The sequence below is a fragment of the Aythya ferina genome, assembly GCF_964211825.1.
Source record: "Aythya ferina genome assembly, chromosome: 5".
Lineage (NCBI taxonomy): Eukaryota > Metazoa > Chordata > Aves > Anseriformes > Anatidae > Aythya > Aythya ferina.
This window is the reverse complement of record NC_140301.1, coordinates 9,637,910-9,652,892: the sequence shown is the minus strand read 5'-3', so window position 1 is coordinate 9,652,892 and position 14,983 is coordinate 9,637,910. Positions and strand designations below refer to the sequence as shown.

Below are 14,983 nucleotides of genomic sequence, written 5' to 3'. Positions count from 1 at the left end.
ATTAGCTAATATAATTAGAAAAGCTAGACAATCTTCGAAGCATGTAAGCACTTTTTGAAGTCTCAACTAAAAGCTGCAAACTTCAAATTTAAATGAAAAAGTTGTGAGATTAGTAACATATTAAACAGTGTCCACTGTCTTGTCTTTCAGAAGGTCTAATTGATTTAACTGAATTTTAAATCACAGGCTTCTTGCTATTTGATAACTCTTATGCCACTGTGGTTGAGAATTTTATGCACTTGTTTTATTATAGGAAAGTTTGATGTTAATGAACATAAATTTCAAAATCTTGAATACTTGTCTGTTAACTTTGAGCACACCAGTGGTCCTCTCAGATAATGGGTGGCTAAGTAGTATTACTAGTAATAATTAATATTATTATATTAAAATGAAATTATAATTAAAATTAACAATAATTAATAAGTAATATTACGAAGTTGAGGCTATGGAGCATTGCACTGTAGTAGTTAAGGAGGTAAATGCTAACATCAAAGCTAGGTTGAAACTTTTTCAGATTGCCAGTCTCTGTTTCTAGGTGTGAAATCAAACACTTAAGGGTTAATAGAAGTATTGAGTTATGTACTGAATAGTTTTAAAGGACATTTTACTTTCAAAATACCTTCCACTAAATTTTATGCAACTCCAGCTGCAGTATCTGCTTAGAGCTGCTTGTTAAACAAAGTCAAACTATTTTTGATGCATACTTGAATTTAATATCTGTGAATTTTTCTGCCTTCCTCAGACCATCCTTCTCTTTCTTGTATTAAACATGATTTTTTTTCTTCTTCTGCACTCCATTAGCCTCTTAACTTTTCACAAATGAATGCTTTCTCTATTACCAAATATTCTAACAAACAGATAAACAATATAGTAGCATCACCTATGATTAATTTCTTCTTTTAGCATTAGATAACTGTGTAGCAACAGAGGAAGAGCATATTTCTTGGAGCATTTTATAGAGAGTAAAATTCCAGCCATTTTGCTGTGCTCTTATCTTTTTGTAAACTAATTCTCTTCGATGTGACCACCGTATATTGTATGAGAATATGCTCAGTTCAAAACTGGGCTAAGCAGAAGATCAGACTAAAAACTTTGTCTAAGAATGAACCTAAAGTCTGTCTCACTCTTAAAGTATGATGTAATATGCATGATAGGTTCACCAGGATGCTTCATTTGTGGTTAAAATCTAGTACAAAGTCTACAGTCTAGCTTAGTCTTTGTAGCTAGATCCTGTTCTCTGTGTTCAGTGGGAGAGCTTTATCTGGAAAGACCGTTTGTCATCTAAACTAATTTCTTGTGTGTGCGATGTTTCAACTTTCTGTAAGAAGAGATGCAGTGGATATTATGAGATGTGACAAAATAGTGGTTAAAATGTATTTGTGCTTAGGTTTGATATAGAGAAATAGAAATTATGTTCCAGCTGAGCAATTTTGCCATTTCATAAAGGTAAAAAACTTTCATAAAATACATTATTCTTGATTTCTTAAAGGATGTTATTCATGAAAGGAAAAAATATCTTAAAGTAATACTGAAATCTAAATTAGGTGCATAGATGAATAGAGAAAACTTGCATAGTTCTGTACAGTTGGCTTAATTGTGTTTGTTGAAAGGATATCATTTTCTTTTTAAATCGCAGACTAGAAAAGAGCACTGGTAATTTTTTTTCAGATACTTAACCTTTAGAGTTTTTAAGTGCTTCAGTAATGATCTCAACTTTTCCCCTGTAATTTTGGAAAATTATAAAATTACAGATTTTTAAAATAGCTCTGTACACCTCCACAGCATGTCTCAAGACACATTGAGCTGTCTTACGTGGGCCTGATGTTCAGGTAGGTGACTCGAGATTGGTACAAAGGTTGCTGAAGGAGGCTAAAGAAAGCCTTCTAATTAACAGGCTTTTCAATGTGTCTTGCTGTAAGAAGCCTTTGTCACATGCTAAATCTCGTCAGTCACTGAAAGCTAGCAGGGAGCTACAGCATGCTTCGTAAAGAAAAAGTTCTTCAGTTCTGCAGCATCACCAGCTGTGGTGATTTGCAGGTGAACAAGAGTTGCATGGCAATGAAATCCATGTTCATCATGTGCTGGTGGCTCATTTCTGACCTATAAGTAAGAGAATCACATCTCAGTTTGTGTGTGCAAACATGTGAGGACATAGACTGAATTTCATTTCACAGAGGCAAACTAGCTAGTTAAGGGCAGTTTTTTGTTCTAGGTGCCACAACTTGTCAATTCTTCTACAACTTGTCAATTCTTCTGGGTCTTGTATCAGCTCACTGTGTGACTCTTGTTCAGCCTTTATGTGCCTCTTTCTGTAACATCAGGCATGCAGTCATCCACTTCTGTACCTTATCTGAAGGCATTTAGGAGAAATACGTGTAACTCTGGTTCTAAATAGTGCCTTGGGTTTTACTAAATAGTGCTCTTGGGTTTTACTGGTTCTATCACCAGTGTTCACTTTCTTCATTTAAAGTTTCCATTTTAAAAATTTCTGGAGGTATACTAGATTTTCACATGACCTGGAGTTATACTAGATATACTAGATTTTCACCTGAATGAGTAGACCTACATAACAAGCAAATTCAGAAATTATTATCCTAGAAATGTGTCTGAGCTTACCTCATCATCTGCAGATACCTGTAGGGAGTGGAGGCATCTTCAGTTTAGAACCAAGGAATTCTTGGCTGGCTGAAGTTCCTCAGCAGAACTTGTCTGCACAGTAAGTGTTTCTAGCATTCTTCTGTGCCATGCTTCTCAGTGATGAGGTGACTGTGGAGAAAAAAAAAAAAAAAAAAAAAAAAAAAAAGCTGTCTTTTAATTACAGACATTATTAATTAGGAGAAATGGAGATTGTTTTCATTGAGGTATTTAATTGGTGTAGCCATAAGTAATGACAGATGTTACAATCTCTCCGGGCTTCATATTCTACATGTCAATCTTACCAGGAGTGTTTTTAAAGTAGTGGTAAAATACATGTGCTTTTTCTGAAAAATCTTTATTCCACTTAATAATAAAAGCAAAGCATTTCAGATAACCATGTGACAGTGAAAAAGTATCACCATAGCAGCTGAAAAGCAAACTGGCAATATACAGTGAGCTTACACGAAAAAAAAAAAAAATGGTAGTAAGTTGAAAATACGTTGGACTGAATTCCTTAAAGTATGAGCTAAGTTATTTGTCTACAGCATAGCTATTGCATACGTAGACATGGTTTCAGCTTCTGACCAGTGCATGCTCTCTGGGATCCAAAGGATGTCATTTGAGGGAGTCTCTACTTGGGGCGCATGGGATCAGGTGCTGCAGCTCAGTCTGTCTGATGCATCTTCCTGAATTTTTAGGCAGAAGAAATGGATGCTAACAGATATCTGCAACAAGTTACTGAAGCAAAATTGTTTTTTAAAATAAATGGGTGAATGCATCTTTGACATAATCAGTCTCAAGAAAGAGGTAATTCAGAACCTGAGGATCTGAAATGTTTGGAAATTAAACTTCTAAATACTTGAAGCAATCGGGTCACTGATGTAGTATATGATACAACTCAAGAAATCATTTAAAATAGTTTTGCTTTTATCCTATCTTCTAGATGCATATAGGAAATATGCCAGATATAGTTAGGAAAGGATGTAAAAAAATTTATGGGAATAAAAATATGACAAGTAACTGGAAGACATTCAAACCGCTAGTCCTTCCTTGTCACATTTTATAGTAGAAATAAGACTCAAAAATAGTTTTATTTTCTAACCAGTAACAGCTAAATATAGTGATGGGTCTCCTCTTGAGGGTTTAAAAACAAACAAACAAAAAAAAAACACAATATTATCATTCATCTTGTGCCAAAGACAGTGGTTTTGTGCAAACAAAAGATAGCACCAGCAAGTTATGAAAACCTTGTAAAGTGAGTTGGCTTAACCAACTAAGAACATGAAATTTATTTTGGGCAGTATTACTAAAAACTAATTGTTTCAGGCCATCCTTCTGCTTGCTGCGTAGTCACAATTCCAGTAACACAAAGCAAATTGCTCTGGGCAAAGCTCCATTGTAATGGGAAGGAACTGTGGGAGCAGCACTTCCACCATACAGACCACAGTGAGAGGGGAAGCGAACAGCAATGAACCTGAGTTGCCAGTGTTAAAATTCAAGTGGCTAATACGGCAGCTAATGTAATACCAGTGGTCAGTGTGGTTTAAAGGCATCAAGACAGCATTAAAAAAAAAACTATTAGAAATGAAATAAAGTGAATAAGATGAAAGGGAAAGAGCCCTTATTTGTTGCAGACTGAGATCGTGAAGGGCTACGCAAGTCAAAATAGTAAATATTTCTGTGTTTGGAATGAAGCAGAGTACAAACACCGATGTGATGCTGTGCGAGGAATAGAAAGTTGAGCTTTTGTAACAACGGATGGTGTTCGCAAGCTGTTCAGAGACTTCACAAGCAGCCAGCTTGGATCATTTAGACTCAAGAATTTTGTCATGTGTCTAGGCAACGTGTGCGGATGCGCATTTGCTACTTCTCTGTACTCCAAACCAGTGGGATGCAAAACAGCTTCAGTCTGAAATCTAGACAGATACATTGCAGTTGTGGTGAGTCTCTGCCTTGCCTTCTGCTGTACTGAATATTTTGGGGCAGAGGCCAGCTGCCTGCGTCCGGCGGTGTTTGGCACGTCCTGATGTGCATGACCTACAGACGGAGTTACCCAGGCTGCGGGTTTGGAGGTAAGGCGCGTGGGTTCGGCAGCGGGGTCGTGGGAAACACAGTTTGGAGAGGGACTTAGTGAAAATAACTGCGTTGGATGGGAAGAAAAAAAAAAAATTGTGTGAGCAACAGAGGGTTTTAAACATGCAAATAAATGCTGGAATTATTTTTTGTTTCTGCACCATGAGCCGGGGAGCTGGGAAGGTACAACACTTGGAGTTACATGGCAGTAACTAGTTGCCTTGATTGAAACTAAGATGTAATCTAATCTTGTGCTTTCATGTTATTGTTTGAAATTTCTCCTGTATTTTCTACCTGGGTACTTGGTTATGGTCTAGTTAATCAAGCATTCGTTACGGATGCCACTGGTGCCAACTGGAGAGTGCTCTGCTCTGGCTGGGCGCATGTCGAAGTTGCTGAGAAGTGCTGCGAAGTGGTGCCTCTGGTTGTGTCGTCCTTCAGGGATCAATGGAACCTAACAGAGGGGAATTCAGGAACTTGCAAGTCAAAGGGGCTTAGAAAATGTGGTTTAAATATTTTGAAACTGCGGCTCCATACTGGATAAGGCCTTTAATAATGGGTAAGGCCATAGATCGGTCTACATTAATTAACTCCCTGCCTAACCACTTTTCTGGGCTGGTTTGTACAGAGGTGATCGAGTCACTTTGTGTTCCAAGGGCTGTTGGCTTCCCCACTGCACTCTGCCTGTGCCTCCTTTGCTCTCCACCTTTTGAAGCAACATTATCCTTCTTTTCTGTTCTAGTGTTAAGGAATGGAAGCTGAGTATTTTAAGTGTGTAGACAGCTATTTTGATATATTTTTCAAACGTACTTAGTCCTATACTAACACAACTTAACAGGAATTTAAGGTCAAGAAAACCATGATGCAATAACATATATTGCAGTATCTTTCTACCTGCTTGGCATAATTAAAATAAGCGTAAGTAATGCATAGCATTGCATAGCATCAATCTGAAACACAGCCTTAGGAAAGAATTCTCCAACCAGAATTTCTTAGATTTAGTCTTTGCTGAACACCAATTTAGTGGATACCTGCCAGAATAGCAAAGCATATGTTCAAAAGCCTGGCAAGACTTGAAGAGCTTTGGCAATACTGTGCCACGCTTACTCTGTAGCTAATTCAGCAATGTGCTATTAAAAACAAACGGTACGCCTCAGTTTTCACTGATAAATTTTCCAAATATATAACTGATATTAGTCAAGTCCTCTGTAGATTCTTTAGTAAACAAAATTGATTAGTGAAAACGCCTACAGAGAATGTAGAAGAAATTCTTCTGACTGTAGGAATCAAGATGCTTTGCACTTGGAGTCAAAAACCTATTTCTCTTCCTGAAGTGCCAAAGATTGTAACTTTTTATCCAGTATTTATAAAGCTATTTTGGATTGTGAGCATTATGAAATGCCTATGCTACTTAATTATCAGCAAACCAGTGTCCAAACATAGTATTAAAAAATAAAACCAGGAGTAGTCTAATAGCGCTCTGTTTTACATGCTTGTGAAACCCAACATTACCCATCCTGTTGTGCAGGAAGGCTGTGTCACGCGTTCTACTCTCTAGCTCAGAGAAGGGTGCCATGCAGTGCTCTGTTTGGTTCCTGGTTTATAGCCTTTTTATTTTATGGTATGAATGATTGTCACAGCTCCCTAATGCAGAGAATTAATTTCAAATGAGAAGTATTATGACAGTGCTTAAGGGACCGTGTCTGTTTTCTGTCTGTTGGATGTGAGAGTGTGTGCCTGTTCCTTGCAAAGTGATGAAAAAGCTTCCATATATTGCCACTGGCTCGTATTTTAAGTCACTGCTGTGGTTGTGCAGCCTTTGCTCCCTTCTCTGCATGGGTAACCAAGCAGCTGTCTTCATGTGCTCCTCAGGCTAATTGTCAGAGCGATACCTTGTACGGCACGGTTGAAGTAAGAGAAAAGAAAGCTGTAGAGCTCCAACTATGAGCAGAAGCATTAAGTTCTTGCTTGTAGTGGTTTCTTGTCAGTATTGAGACCTTGTCAGGAGCTCAAAGCTGTCTGCCTGTGTGCATTCCTTACAGAAGGCACAGCAAGTTCACCACAATGCTGGCTGTGGAGCTCAGAAGTGCCTGGCTAGCTCTCCGGTCTCGTGGCTTGGTGGTAGAAATCCAGGTTCTGCTACCCATAAGCATAAGCATGCTTAAGGGACTTCCTAAAGAAGGGTAGTGCCAATGGTTTTACTTTTTTTTTTTTTTTTTTTTTTTTATTCCAACGTAATTCAAGAGGCTCTCTGACTGATTTAATAGGTCTTTTTTAAAAAAACAAAAGGTGGCTGAGACTTTGCCTAGATTCCAAACACTGGGAGAGTAATATGTATGTGGTGTATAAGACCAAATGCAGGTTGCAATCATTCAAACACATTTCTTTTAAAATTCTGATTCTAATCTAAAGGATTTTAATGAAATATGGAAGTACTGTATCCCCTAACCAGGTAATATTAATGATAAGCATTTATAATACCTCATTTGCATCTCATACATGACATATTTTATCCAATTTCTTCCAGAAACAATGTCCCAGCAAAGTAGGAATTGCCAATGATTTACTTCTGAGTGCTTGTCTAATACCACATCTGTGTTGGATTTATCGTACTTTACTCAGGAGCGTGCCTGGCATACGAAGTACTCTTACCCAGCCATCAGGCAGCAGTCACTGCTTTAAATCTAAGCACATAAAAGTCTTCAGAGGAGGGCAAGTATAATCATTTGTATAGGTAGTAAGGAATTGGAACAGAATTGCTTCACCCCAAGCTGCAGGAAAATACAAAAGGAGAACAAGTTACGTAATAGCAACCATAACTCAGAGTAAAGCAAAAGTCTCCTTAGGGATGATATTAACATTTAAGAGAAAAAGAAGAGACTTTAAAGATATTATGGCAGAGTGCCAAATGCCAGCTCCCATTGTCTTTCTCAAAAAGCATGTGCCCACACAGCAGCAGGTACTGACCTGCCTTGGAAACAAAAGAACTTGAAAAATACATGCATAATTGATTTTAAAAGCCATCCACAATATATGTCCTTCCCTCATGGAAACAGAGATGTCAGAGAGTAAATGGGATAAAAGGATATATCCAGTCTTTCAAATTTAAACCAGGCATTTCTCCATTTCTAGTGTTCTGCTGAGCATACTCTTCCTTTTCCATCAGCACAAATAAAGCCAATATGATGGTACTGGAAATCACTGCACTTGGAACTCACGAAGAAGAAGAAACGATCGCTTAAATGACTGTGCGTGTTGGGTTCACTTGTGATTGTGCTTTCTCCCAGTGGGAGAAATACCTGTAATAATGTGGTCTTTACCCTCTGTGCTGATATCTGAAGACAGCTGTTATGTTGAGACTTTCTAAGATCTTGATTTCTTTTTCCAAGTCGTTTTCTTACTTCAAACTGATGTATAAATGCTGTCATGCCTTCAGTATGCATTTGACTGAGCAGGCAGTGGTTTTGGACTGCAAACGTAACCAGTATCTGACACCTTGCTTGGGATTTGCAGAAATTCTCAGAAAATGAGCAGGACTCAAACTGTGAAAGGTCATGGCTTTCTGAAACCTGTAAGCGTTCTTTTTTGTAGGAATTGATTTGGAATCTGTCTCAGTGGTCCACAGTATTGATTGAGTAGTCCACATATTCCAGAAAAATGCAGCCAACTTCTGGCAGAAGATTTTGGTTTCTGTCTCTGTGGGTTTTACTGGAATAGCCTGCTCCATGCAATATCATCTTTACTACTATAGGCATCAATATTTTTCTCCTGTCACCATATTGAAAGCTCTGATAGTACAGAAGTCATGCTCAAATGAACGCATAAATTTTGCATACCCGTAAGTATTTTCCGGTAGACATTTATTGTCTCAGTCTGTGCTATTAAATGATTCACAGTCAAAGGGAGCAGAAATATGGCTTCTGGTGATGGCCTATGGACATCCTTGCTTTGGGAGAGTCAAAGTGTCTGCTGGAGGTTTAAATCCCAGTAGAGTGAAAAATGGGAACATGATTGCATTGCCACAGCTGCTTCATTACACAGCCAAGTGGCTGTAGTGGGGCAGACGGTGAGCCAGGCAGCAAGCATCAGGATGAGTATTAAATGTAGTCCTGGCACGCTTCAGGTGTTGCAGTGGGTAAGCAACCTTCAGCAGAGGGGCAGAACCTGCTTGAGCAGAGGTTCAGACCAGCCAACCTCCAGAGGACCCTGCCAACCTCGGGGGTGATTCAGATAAGCGGCAATAAAGGCTTCTGAAAAAGATACAGCTGGTTTCGCTTCAGATTAGGAAGGCAAACTTGGATCTTCTTGGTGCAGGGTGGCATAAGCATGCATGAATTAATAATCACCTGTTTCTAAAATTGCTGGTATAGTTTTTAATGCCATTAAAAAGGGCAGCACAAGTAATAACAAGCATGAATATGATGAATAGTGAAAAAATCCAGCAGTTTTCTCTGTTTCTCATATAGGAATTACGTTACTAAGTGTATGCTGTAGTCATCCTTATCGGGTTTTACTTCTAAATATTTTATAAAGGATATTGCAGATTGCCTTTCTCCTGCATGGCACTTAAATTCTAAATTATTGTATGATAAATTGTTTGTTGTGCATCTAGGCTTGAAAATTACTAATTGCAAATAGAACTAAATTCGAACATCTTCTGTTAAGGTAACAATCATAATTTCTGAAGCCAAAATTGACAGTTTTAAGTGCACGTACCTTCAACAACAACAACAAAAGAAGTAATACATGAATGTGGGAGTAGGGTTGCAGTGTTTCAGTAGTGCTGTCTGCTGGGAGCATCCTGACTGTTTTTCAAACCATGAGCTTAAGCCCACCTGTATGCAGAGAAGAATAGTATGGGATGAGTCAAATTTAATACTGATTTTGGTGAGCGCAGAACTGAATTCATGGTGACCTCTGTTTTTCCATAGTAAATACTTTTCAGTGTATATAGACTTTAAATCAGTTTTTCACAAAGGATGACCTCAATATTTCTACATTTGTCGGGGATTGTCTATCAAGCTGGTGACAACCATGCAAGAAACCTAGTTTTTCTTATCCTGAACCCTTATCTTACTCATCCCCCAACGAGTAATGGGTAACATAATTTCACCTTAAATGTTCATTTAAAACACTGATTGATTGCAATATCATTGAGTGCTTTAGTTCTCCCTTAACAGATTTGGATCAATTTTCTGTAATTGAGTTTATTCTTGATATACTTGAGAAATTTTACTTCACCAAATAAATCGTGGTGATTCCTAGTCTTGGCTCTGTATGTTTTGTGTATTTTTATTAAGTATTCATTACTGTGACAGTATTTAGAGGCATTCTGAAAAGCATATAACCATATAAATGCATATTATAAGGCTGCACAAAGAGCTTTTAAGCCATTAGTGCTACTGTTGTAGATAAGTGCTTAGGGATTCTTATATCCAGGGATTATTTGACTGCTTCCCATGATGAGCTATTAAATCCTCATGTGAAATTTAGTACAAATTTTTTTGGTGATTACGGATTAGTTTATCATTGAGTTTAGCAGCGGACTCGTTTGTCATCTTTGCAAGTAGATGAGAACTGGTAAGTTAAGCAGTCGGGAAGACTGGCTGATCCTTAGCTGTGGAAGCACACAACAAAATTGAAAACACACCCCACGCCACCCCTGAAACTTCCATCTTATGTTAGATTTTGTCTAGAAGATTGGTCCACAGCTTGCTTCTGAAAGAGTTAAAGCCTGTAGCACATTTTTTTTGTTGTGGAGATAAAGCCTTTGAGGCTGTGAAATCCTAATGGAACTATTGTAAAAACTAGGCCATCTGAAGGAAAGACTTCTGCTTGTACCAACCTTTAAAAGCACCGTGTAAGCATGTCTTCAGTTTCTCCACTCTTTCATATTTCTCCAAGCTTATCAACTAACATCTTTTTTGTAGTTTGGGTACCGGAGGCTGGAGAAGAACTTTCGCGAATCATCCGTTTAAGGCAACTTTAAAATAATATATTGATTTTTAGATTAAAAAGCCAGGTAAAAGGAAACTAGAAGATGTGATTTCAATGTGTTGAATGCAACTAAGGCTTAACATCAGGTGCAGTCTTAAAATCTTACAAAAGTTGATAGGGAACTCACTACGAACATAAGTTGTAAATAGCTGAAACTTTTCATATTGTATTTAATATAATGCTGTGTTAACTTGGGCTTCTTCAGTTATTCCTGGAACCATAAAGAAATGCCAGAAGGTAAGTGGGTTCTGCAGGCTCCATTGCATGTATCGGATGGCACATCCTGCCGTGTTTAATCAGCTCTCTTGCAGTTGACTGGAAGAAGAACCTGCAAACTCAGCAGCATCATCAAAATGCTCCTGGATGATGCTCAAGTGTGAGGCACTGCCAGCACACCTAGGCAGACAAGACTAAAGCAGCTTCACTTTGGCTTGGAGTTCACAGGGGACCTGTTAACAGCTGCAGTCAGGAAATGCCGTTGTTCTATCACAGCACAGGGCTGGAAGGGTCCCCAGGAGATCACTAGGATGTTCCTCATCCATAAGTTGTGATTACTTTATTATTTCTGATATATTATTTCAACCTATTCTAAACAAGAATGATTTAAGAAAAGGAGGAGGGGTGTTAAAAAATATATATATGCACTCTATTTTAGGGCTAGTAATCTTGCCTGTTAAGAAGTTTTTCTAGTATCGAACTTGGTTTTCTTGTAACTTAAGCTCACTGCTCTTCTCACTAAGCATTGTGGACAGGGAGAACAATTTATGGCTCTCTTAAATGCATAAGCTTATGTGCTTGAAGACTATTATCATGTCTTTTGTCTATTGACTAAACAACCCCGGTTTGTTCAATACTACTTCACTGGTCATGTGTGCTCACTCTAATTCCATCTCATATCCTGCTTTGTAGACTAAGTGATCAATTTTTCCTTTCTGAAAAGAAATGCTAAGTATTTCAATCAGTTTATAGTGTCATACATTGTTAATGAGAAAACTTGTACATACATATATTTGACATGTGGTCAGAGTAGTGCCCGACTGCTTTTGAATCCAAGCAAAGACAGTGTTGCATAGTCTCTGAAATCAGAATTGCATAAAAAGTATAATCAAAATCAGGATAAGAGGATATACAGTATGCTTCCCTTACACCCACAAGACCTGTTACTCTATTTTCGAAATAAAAACAGGGCAGTGTGATATGACTTGTCCCTGAGATATATGGACTGGCGTCCACTCGACTTTCTAGGTTCCTTCTGGTCAGCAGTGTGCAGCTGACCATCCACAGATCTTGTGATCTAAAGAGGTTAGGAAAAATAGTGTAAGCAAGCTCCCAGAAAATTATATTCTTGTTGTGATCAGTGTTTGTATTTGCGATAATTCCAGAGGTTTTTAACCAGAATTCCTTTTTCAGTGTGTTTCACTACAGTCATGTGTCTTGTGTTTTTTGTTTTGTTTTCGTTTTTCCCCCTCTTCTCCTCCCTCCACCCACCCCACTCCACCCCCAGTAATCTTCCTGGATTCCAGCAGTGTGCTTTTAGTCACTTGTCAGAGTTTCCTTGTGCATGTATCAATAAAGCTGGACAAAAAGACCAGGCTACAGCATGCCTGAATTAGTAATGTACAAGGGTAAAAAGGTGAAGGGTAGAACGGATGAAGTACATAACTCTGGAATAAACTATTTAATACATACTAGAGATTTTCAGGAGTTTATGCTTTGACCAAATGTGGGTGTATTTTTTCTTCCACACTTTAAAAGCAAGGCTCTTGAAAATTCATATATCCCCTTCCTAAAGCACGTGGGCAAGATATCAATTCAGTGAAAATGTCAGAGGAATTCTTTTTAACATTAGCAAATATGTTTTTCCCAACACTTTTGAAACAGATGAAGCAGTTTTTTGGTTGCATCACTCCCCCTCCCCCCAAATGTTGTCAAAATGGATACACTTATTCAAAATTTTATGAAACTTCAAAATGTGAAATGCTGGTTGTTAATCTATAGGAGTTCTTAGGCATTAATTTTATCGGTGCCTTTTGTAATTTGTCTCGGGTAGGTATGTTTTCCCCAGCTTTTCTAACAGTGTTACTGTTACTTAGTGCAAGCCAGGAGAGGAACATCTACATAACAAAGAGAGGAGGATGAGAAGATTCACATCAGAAGCAAAATTCTTCCTTCTGCTATTTCCAGTAGCGCAACTAGCACCAGAATTGTCTTTGCTTTCTGCAACACGGAGAGCTGCAGGCATGTGGGTGGTGTGGGATGATCTGGCACCTTGTCAGAAAACAGTTTGCACCCTTAGAGGTCCACTTGTTGTCACAATAAAGCTTAGATTTTTGGAGGGGCCTATGAAGTCCTGTTCAGTAAAGACTACCTAGCTGAACTGCAGTATATGAATAATGCATTTAAAATCTGTTTGCGTTTTGTTGCATGTAATCACATCAGTGAGCATCTTTTGGTTTATGTAACTAGATGCTGACCCTAAAGTCCTCACTAATGTGTTTGCATCATAACTGCACACCTGGTTGTGCAGCAAAGAGGCGCATTCAGTTCCCACAATTTCACAGTGTTTGTAAGTGGTAGTGCTGTGCTTAAATGGAATCACATCGCAGAGCTCTTCACGGGGCTGTGTTCTGTGAGCAGCGCTCCTGCCACTATCGTCATATTTTTGGACACATGAGGAGAAATAGATAAGGTACAGCAGCTCCTCCCAGTGACAAGTTATTAGGCTGATGCACCCTACAGAAAACACATATAGCCTTTCATCTGCATTGGTAGTATAAACAACAAATCAGTGTTAAGGTGCTAGATGAGTTCCTTATCTTTTTCTCTTATCTGACAGATGACAACAATAAAAATTAAGAGAAATGTGCTTTAGAATAGTAGCAGCGTAACTTACAGGCAGGAGTGGAAAAGTGTGAGCTCTGTGATTGTATTAGCACAGTGTTCAAATGAGAAATTTTAGTTTTAATGTCTTTAAAAAATAATGTGTCGTTGCTCATGTTTACCATGTTAACCTTTGGTTCAAGAATACCGACTTACTTTATTGTCTCTTAAAAAAAATCTATTTGAATCGTGTTTATTTGGAATATGATTGAAATTGTAATTAGATTTAAGAATGTCTTATTAATTCTCTTGTAACAAGAAAAAGCAGCTGTGAAATTATGCAGTACAGGTTCTGTCAAACCTAGGAACTTTTGGATTGATTGTTTATATTTTACCTCATATTCTTTCTGTGAAATATTGCTTTGAGATTTGGGATTTTTTCAGTCATAAGGATTGACAAGAAAATCCATTGTGTGAGTTCTACTGGAACTTGCACAAATGGCTCCCTTGGAGAAGAAAGGAAGGCAGCTCAACCTGTCCAAATTATTTCCTCAGTACTGTTTGCTTTATGTTGCTTTTTTAAAACAAAAACAAAAATCTTACAACCAATGAAAAAAAAAAAAACACTTAAATCTAAACAGAATATTAAAGCTATTAGATGTTTGTTTTTTTCTGAGTATCTTAGTTTATTTTGATACTGATCTTTAGATTATATGTTTATTTTTGACCATTTCTTGCCTCTTTATTGTGAGACCTACCTCCACAAAAGTAGTAGTTTTTTTCTCTCTCTTTTTTTTTTTTTTTTTTTTTTTACAGTAATTACACCTATTAAGATTTAGTTCTGTCTTTGCAGCGGGTTTACATGGCAAGGTTTCAATTTCATCTTCCAATTTTGAATTTCACCAAATTTCATCTTTTATTTTTTACAGCCATGGAAGTTGCATGCATACTTGCATTTAGAAATAGTTTATTTCATACTCCAGGGCTTTGTTGTGTGTGTTGCATATTCTGTAACCTGCCTGGCCATAAGAAAGTACTCGCAGCTTTTGCAGTGCCTGTTACAGAACTGCACCTTCTGCAAAAGGCCCATTATTTTGCACTACACACAAGAGTCTATCTCTGGCACTGCGCAATGCTTTTAACTTCTGCTGTTGTCCATCCATGCAAAACTGTAAATTGCCATCTGCATTGATCTCTTTTCATCTTAACATTGACAAATGTGAAAATGACCAGAGAGCTTTTTGTTACTATTTTTATTACTTGACATAATGTTAATTTATGTACTCATTAGTCTTAAAAATTCACCATACTTGTATTTTTTCCATAGTCTCTTCTATCTGCCAAACATAGACTAATTCTCCTCAACAATATCTGGATTTCTCTTTGAGAACACTAGTTTTATGGTTGCTTTTCAATATAGTCAGGTTTAATCCAAAGCAGAATATTATTCCAAAAC

At 37.8% G+C, this 14,983-nt stretch overlaps 1 protein-coding gene across 6 annotated transcripts in view; it reads left to right on the top strand.

The window, feature by feature from the left end:
• Positions 1 to 14,983, top strand: part of ANO3 (anoctamin 3) — a 233,326-nt gene that overhangs the window by 120,815 nt on the left and 97,528 nt on the right. Inside the window, exon 1 of one of the 6 annotated variants that reach the window (XM_084520762.1) lies at positions 4,525 to 4,709. The exons of the other annotated variants lie outside the window; for them this stretch is intronic. Coding sequence (XP_084376888.1) covers positions 4,664 to 4,709 — 46 coding nt within the window. The 5' untranslated portion in view covers positions 4,525 to 4,663. Of the gene's footprint in view, positions 1 to 4,524; positions 4,710 to 14,983 lie in introns of those variants that run through there. 6 annotated transcript variants of the gene reach the window in all.